Source organism: Vespa mandarinia, chromosome 11 (genome assembly GCF_050613455.1).
Source record: "Vespa mandarinia isolate Hongniang chromosome 11, ASM5061345v1, whole genome shotgun sequence".
Classification (NCBI taxonomy): Eukaryota; Metazoa; Arthropoda; class Insecta; order Hymenoptera; family Vespidae; genus Vespa; species Vespa mandarinia.
This window is the reverse complement of record NC_140820.1, coordinates 1,825,001-1,832,500: the sequence shown is the minus strand read 5'-3', so window position 1 is coordinate 1,832,500 and position 7,500 is coordinate 1,825,001. Positions and strand designations below refer to the sequence as shown.

The window sequence follows — 7,500 nt, the reverse complement described above, 5'->3', positions numbered from 1 at the left end:
AAAAATTTCCATTTCTTACATTAACTGATATTTTATTAAACGCGCGTTTCTAATTATAAAGTTCGAAAATTGTGCACTTGCACATATAAAGTTACACATTTTGATCTTCTTATTCTTCTTCTTCTTCTTCTTCTTCTTCTTCTTCATCTTTCTCCTCTTCTTCTTCTTCTTTTTTTGTCCTTTTTTCCTTTCTTTTTTTCTTTTTTTCTCTTTTTTTTTTTTCTTTTTTTTCCTTTCCTTATCACATACTTCCGTTAATTGGAAATTCTCTTACAAAAAGTTTTAAGATTATGTTGCGTTTAACCATAATACCAACGATAACCACAATCTCATTCTATTTCGTTTCGTTCCAATGAATCGACTGTGTTTTTAAATTGAAAATAATATTTGTATATTTATAAAATAAAATGAAATAAAAAAAAAAAAAAAAAAAGATTGTCACCAACACAATCTCTTTTGTTTTTCATTTCGTTTAATAAAGTTGTAATAAGTTTGCATTATAATATATATGTATGTATAGAGAAGAAAAGAAAGAGGAAAAAAGAGAAGAATCTTAAAAAAAAAAAAAAGAAGAAAAAAAGAAAAAAAAAAATATATATATATATAATGAAATAAAATAAAAAAAAAGAAAAAAAAACGAATGACTTTGATTAGTTTCTTTACTGAAAAATCTGTTCGAGGAAGGACATGACTGAATTAATGAGAATATGATAATGTTATCGAGAACCCAAGTATATACATATATACATAGACACATACATGTCATGTATGCATATGTATGCATATGTATGCGTGTAAATATATATATATATATATATATATATATATACATACATACATGCAGACATAATATATAATTCGCAAGAAGATCATAATGTTTTATCGTATATACATTTTTTATCTCCTTTTATTTTGTATAGGAATGCAAACGTAATTGAGCTCTAATAGAGAATTAAGTATGACGAAGGGATAGTAAATAATTTTGAACAAATGATCAATTTTATAAGTTGCGTATCGTGTGTGGCGGGGAAGAGGAGAGAGAGAAGGAAGAAAGAGAGAGAGAGATAGAGAGAGAGAGAGAGAGAGAGAGAGAGAGAGAGAGAGAGAGAGAGAGAGAGAGAAAGAAGAAAGAAAGAAAAAAGAAAAAAGAAGAAAAAAAAAGAAAAAAGAAAAATGGAAAAAAGAAAGAAGGCGCATAAAAACGACCGATCGGTAACGACGTGTGTCACACGAGCAAAAACGCAATCATTCTTCTCTCATAATCTCCGTGACAAATTTAATCAATGATAACGTTTATTTCGTAACAATCTTTCGTTACGTGCTAATTAATTCCGATCGATTTTAAAAATTGACGATATCGAAAACTCTCGCGAAAATTTCTCGCACAATATTTGTCATTAAATGCATTTAGGTTGAAGATTTATCATCCTCTTCATCCTACCTCCTTAATCTAAGCTTTCGAAAAAAAAAGAATAAAAAAAAAAAAAAAAAAAAAAGAAACAACGAAAAAACAGAAAGAAAAAGAGAGAAAGTAATAATGAATAGAGAAATGAAATGAGTATCCTCTAAACCAGACGCCATATTGTGCTTTATACAGCATGCTAGCACATTTCGTATCTATATACATATATACATGCATATGTACATACGTACGTATGTACATATATTATATAGTAGCAAGCTACGATGCCAATATTGTATTACATTGTTCGAATTCAACTGAATGACCGCCGATCAAAAATAAATGCCCATGTAACACTGGACTCCCGAACATATTGGAGTTTGGTATACGAACATGAATGACGTGTTATTCAAAAGCGTATTACTCTTTTGAAGAATTACTTTCTATTTTTTTTCTCTTCTTCGCAGGTAGTATTATGCAATCGACAAAACTTCATAAAAAAACATAAACTTTCTTTCCACTTTCTTTTTTTCTTTTGTAGAAAATTTTTATACCAAGTTGATCTGAGATTTCGTACGTGATATAAAAAAAAATCAATTACTTTTTACCGATCAGTTTGTATATCAAAATAACAATAATAATAATAATAATAATGATAATAATAATTTATTTACATTTGTTTTATATTAATTCATCGAGGGAAAGAAAAAAAAGACAAAACAAAACAAAACAAATAAAAAAGAAAAAATAAATATGGACTCCTACCTATCTCGATTCTACTTATCTCAAATTCTCATAATTTATACTTCGTTAATTCTATTCTTAACCTTTTAATTTATTTCTTACCGAGGGGTAAAAAAAAGAAAAAAAAAAATAAAAAAAGAGAAAGAGGGAGAGAAAAAAATAGAAAAAAAAAATAAACTTGTAAATTGAAAGATGACAAACGATATGTCTTGTATAATAATTTCTTCGTGGAATAGTTGTAAATTAAGAAAAAGAAAAAGAAAAAGAAGATAAAAAAGAAAGACAGACAAAGAGAAGGAGGGGGGGAAAGAGAGAGAGAGAGAGAGAGAGAGAGAGAGAGAGAGAGAGAGAGAGAGAGAGAGAGAGAGAGAGAGAGAGAGGATGAAAAAGAAAAATAATTTGAACAGTTTGTGTATTTACCATTTGTAACTAACTTCGCACGAGTATGACTACCGATAATGACTTGCTTGGAAATTATGTTAATATGACCGGTCAGGTATCGTTTATATACATACATACATAAGTTCTCATGCAAATGTGACAAGTTAAAGCGCCTGTCTTCCCTCTCTCCTGCTCTCTTTTTCTTGCTCCCATACTCCCTTCTCTCTCTCCCTCTCTCTCTCTCTCTCTCTCTCTTTCTCTCTCACACACACACATAGACACACACACTTTCGAACCATTAACAGCGAAGAGTACGGTGTTTAAGATCAATGAACTTGTGGAGATTTTCAAAAATCTCTCCTTTTAGACTTACATATTAAATATTAAAATAAATCACGAATAAGGATAACACAGTGTATATATATATATGTATGTATATGTATGTATATATATGTATATATGTATATATAACGCGATCATATGTAGAATATGCGTATAATGTACATAATATAATAGCAGCTCGTTGATTGAACCTAACCTCTAAACTATGTAGTACGTACGTAAGTAACCTATATTGTATCTATGTAAATGTATATATATATATATATATATATGTAATTGTAATGAACAAAGTGAGCATGCTATATGTTAAATTATTTATGTTAGATAAATGGATTATTCGGCGTGAGCTCGTTTAATGTATATTTTTAATCGTAACGAATATTTTACCGTTTCCTTTCGTTTGATTATTTTTAGATAACCAAAAGCACAAAAATTATTTTGATTATTATATTGTGCGTAATTATCTATCTTTATAATCGTATTTACAAACATACATGTATGTATACATATGTGTATATACATATATATATGAATATGTATATATACATATATATTCATATATATATATATATACGTGTATATACATATGACGAAGGTCGGTGAATTAAATCGATGCGCCAAAGTTACAAGAGAGAGAAAGAGACAGATAGATAGATGGATGGGTGGATAGATAGATAAATAGATAGAGAGAGAGAGAAAGAGAGAGAGAGAGAGAGAGAGAGAGAGAGAGAGAGAGAAACGGACAGAATGTGATCGAGAAAATTATTCCACGTTCGTCGTAACGGCGCTCACGTTTTCATGGCCGGAAGAACAGAGTCCGAGTTAATGCTTCCAACTTATTTCTTTTTTCGTCGCGAAAAAATGACCAACGAGATGAACTGAAAACGAAAATGGAAAAAAAAAAGCGAAAGAAAGAATTAGAACATAATAATAATAATAATAATAAAATGGGACCAAAAGTAAATCAATAAAAAGAGCTTAGAAATTCTTTCGTATGTTACATACGTACTTAATAGGTATTACAATTTTTAGGTTAGGTCCAATCAACTTAGAGAAGAAGAGAGTACGATTTAATATTCGTATGGATTGAAGTTCGTCGAACAATGATCTCCATTTGGCGGGAATTTTGAAGAGATCGAAAGGATTCAAAACATTTTCATTAAAGAGAGAGAAATAATAAATAGAGAGAAGAAAAATAAAAAGATAAAATAAAAATAAAAATAAAAATAAAAATTAATAGCTTTGAAAAATATATCGGATATCTATGTGTACGAACATATATATATATATATAATATAATATATATATTATATATATTACGTATCATATACACACTCATAGGTATATATTATATAATTCCTATATTTATACATATACACACATACATATATACGTATATACATACATATTACTTTTATATATATATGTATGATATATATATATGTATATATGAAGAGAATTCGTATCGAGTTTCGTGTCACGCACGGAGAGCGTATACCAGGTAAATATACACGCGCGCCTGCTGAGTACGGTGTTCTTGAGTGAATCACAAGGCCCACAAAGGCGCGCGAAAGTACACCACTTCCCTCGCTTCCCCCACTACTCCTACTTTTACGCCACCTATCAGAAAAACGAAAGAAAAAGAGAAAAAGAGAAAGAGAGAGAGAGAGAGAGAGAGAGAGAGAGAGAAACAATACACGCGTAACGAGCTACTACTAGACATCGTATCGTCAACGAAAAAAAAAAAAATGATTTTCACGTTGAAAAATATTCTCTGTTTGATTAGAAGTACGTGTTTGAGAAAGAAAGAGAAAGAGAGAGAAAACGGAAGAAATGTATCGCATTACCGATTTTTCTAACAGCGCCATCACGTGATTACTACGCGATATTTTATATATATATATATATATATATATATATATATATATATATACATACTATGTGTTAGCTTTGAACATGAATATACAGCGTGTCCCATTAGAATCGATTCACACAATGAAATGATTAGATATATCGAGTATGATTTACAAACTTCTAAAAGTCGATTTTGAAAATGACAAAATTGTGAATGGTCCATTGTCGAGGGATTGAATTGTAGATAAATTGTCAATAATAATAAGTCTTATTGAGATCAACCAATCAGAATCAAATCTAATCGGGGAATGATCCTTACGATCAAATGTTTCTTAATTTTAAACGAACTATCATTTTACGAAGATACAAACGGCTAATCGAATAATTTCTTAAATTATAAACTTTCATAAAGAATCCATTAAATAATTTCGAAAATTATAAGATCATTATCATAATAGAATGAAGATTCTGAAATGTAAATTGTGATTGGTCAGTGCTTATAATCTTATCGATAATAACCAATAAGAGAATCGGTCATATATAAAAAATTATCAACACATTTTATATTCAATATTCAAAGATATAAATAGCGTGCTATTAATGATCTTAAAATGTGCATGCTTCAATATTTATTTAACTAATAATCATGATGAAGATGCATTATTATAAGAAGTATCAAAGATTTCTTAGGTCTTGGAAATTATTTAAAAAGAAAAAAAAGAAAAAAAAAAATGAACAATAAAAACAAAATCTAACTTAACCTAAATCTAATTCATAAATCAAAATCAAACAGAACATATATTCCAAAGTCTATAATAATAATTCTAACGAAAATCAACGAAAACGTAATTATATATAAAATTTGTTATCTGTTATCTCTAATTACATAATTTAATACATAGTTTTAATGCACATCCCTATTACAAAATTTAATTACATACACAAGGATGTACATAATTAAATATACGTATAAATTAAATAAAATCAAAAAAAAAGAAATAAATAAATAAATAAATAAAAATAAAAATAAAAATAAAAATAAAAAAAAGTAATCATCCTTCCGTCACAATCTCCTTAAAAGTATTTAGTAAACGTGAAAAAAGAAAAAGAAGAATGAGAGTTAGTAATGGAACAGGAGAAATACATAAAATAAATTAATTAATTAATCAATAAATTAATTAATTAATTAATTAATTAATTAATTAAAATCTTTACGTTCGAAATTTGGAATCGGTTGGTGTAAACCGCGCCGGCTGGGCCGGCTCGACTACGATCGCGTTCGATCGGAGTCTCGCGTACGAGGCGAAACGTACGCGTCTAGTGGAGAGGAGAGGTGAGGTGAGGTGAGGTGAGGTGAAGAGAGGAGAGGAGAGGAGAGGAGAGGAGAGGAGAGGAGAGACTGGAGAGGAGAGGAGAGGAGAGGAGTAAAGTGATGTGGAGGGGAGAGGAGAAGAGAGGGGAACGGAGAGGCGAGGGACGGGGAGAGGGAGTAAGTACGACACGAAGAAGAGCGAGCACGAACGAGCTAGCGAGTGAATGTGAGAGAGAGACAGAGAGAGAGACAGAGGGGGAAAAAGGGAGGATAAGAGAAGGGAAGAGGAGGGAGGGCCACTTCGTCGATCGTCGCACTTTACGGTACGTATGAATGAAACGAAACGATCTTTCGAAAGTCGCGGAGGATGTGGTTGCTCGTGTATCGCTTAACGAGAAATAGAAAAATAGAGAAATAGAAATAGAAAGAGAGAGAGGAAGAGAAAGAGAACGTAGTAGTTAAAGAGAGTAATATAGATAATATATATATATATATAAAGATAGACAGATAGATAGAGATAGAGATAGAGATAGAGATAGAGATAGATGTTCCAAGAATTCGTCGAGCCGTGGCGCGAGCGTCGTGGCGCGGCCACGGGTTCCGAAGAGAGAGAGAGAGAGAGAGAGAGAGAGAAAAGAAAGAAGGAAAAAAGAAGAAAAAAGGGAAAAAAGAAAACGACTTAAAAAAGCTCTCGGTATACTCGGAACTATGAAAGAGTCAAAGAGACGTAGATAGATAGATAAAGAGAGAGGTAGGGAGAAGACAGACAGAGAGAAAGAGAGAGAGAGAGAGAGAGAGAGAGAGAGAGAGAGAGAGAGAGAGAGAGAGAGAGAGCTGGGCGGTGAAGAAGGAGAAGAGAGGGGAGGAAACGGTAGGTTCGGTCGAAGTCGTCGAAGTGACGACGCCTTTCCATCGGTTCTCTCGTCGCACGCGCCGACGATAAACGGAAGAAGAAGAAGAAGAAAAAGAAGAAGAAGAGGGAGGGTTAGGTACGGAATATTCGAAATTCCACGAGAGTTATCTATCGTGAGTAAATTCGCGGACGAAACAAAGAAGAAGAAAAAAGAGAATAAAAAATATAACTTACCGAGTAATAAAAGCTTAAGTTCTCTCCTTGCATCTCGTTTATCCCTACGTAGTTGCCTCTCGATCTCCTGGTTGATACGCTTTTGCTCTTTCGCCTCTTCCGACAGGCAGCACGCCATGGCTCAGGACAGCGGGATCCTCCGTTAAAGGAGGAAGAAAAGAAGAGAGGGGACGAGGGAGGGAAGGAAAGAAGGAAGGAAGGAAGGAAGGAAGGAAGGAAGGAAGAAAGGTGGGTTGGTGGGTGGTTGGATAGATAGGTGAGTTGGTTGGGAGTTAGGTAGGTAGGTAGGTAGGTAAGTATAGATAGGGAGAGAAGCTGAGTGTATAATAGGAGTTATAGGAGGAGAGAACGAAAGGAAAAGAGAGGGAGAGAGAGAGA

At 32.1% G+C, this 7,500-nt stretch overlaps 1 protein-coding gene across 13 annotated transcripts in view; it reads right to left on the bottom strand.

Annotated features, from left to right (window-relative positions):
- The window catches only part of Galphaq (G protein alpha q subunit), a 28,028-nt gene extending 20,766 nt beyond the window's left edge, over positions 1-7,262 (bottom strand). For all 13 annotated transcript variants that reach the window (XM_085660399.1, XM_085660400.1, XM_085660393.1 and 10 more), the window contains exon 1: positions 7,123-7,262. In XM_085660399.1, coding sequence (XP_085516525.1) covers positions 7,123-7,240 — 118 coding nt within the window. In that variant the 5' untranslated portion in view covers positions 7,241-7,262. The remainder of the gene's footprint in view (positions 1-7,122) is intronic.
- Between the last annotated feature and the right edge of the window lie 238 nt (positions 7,263-7,500).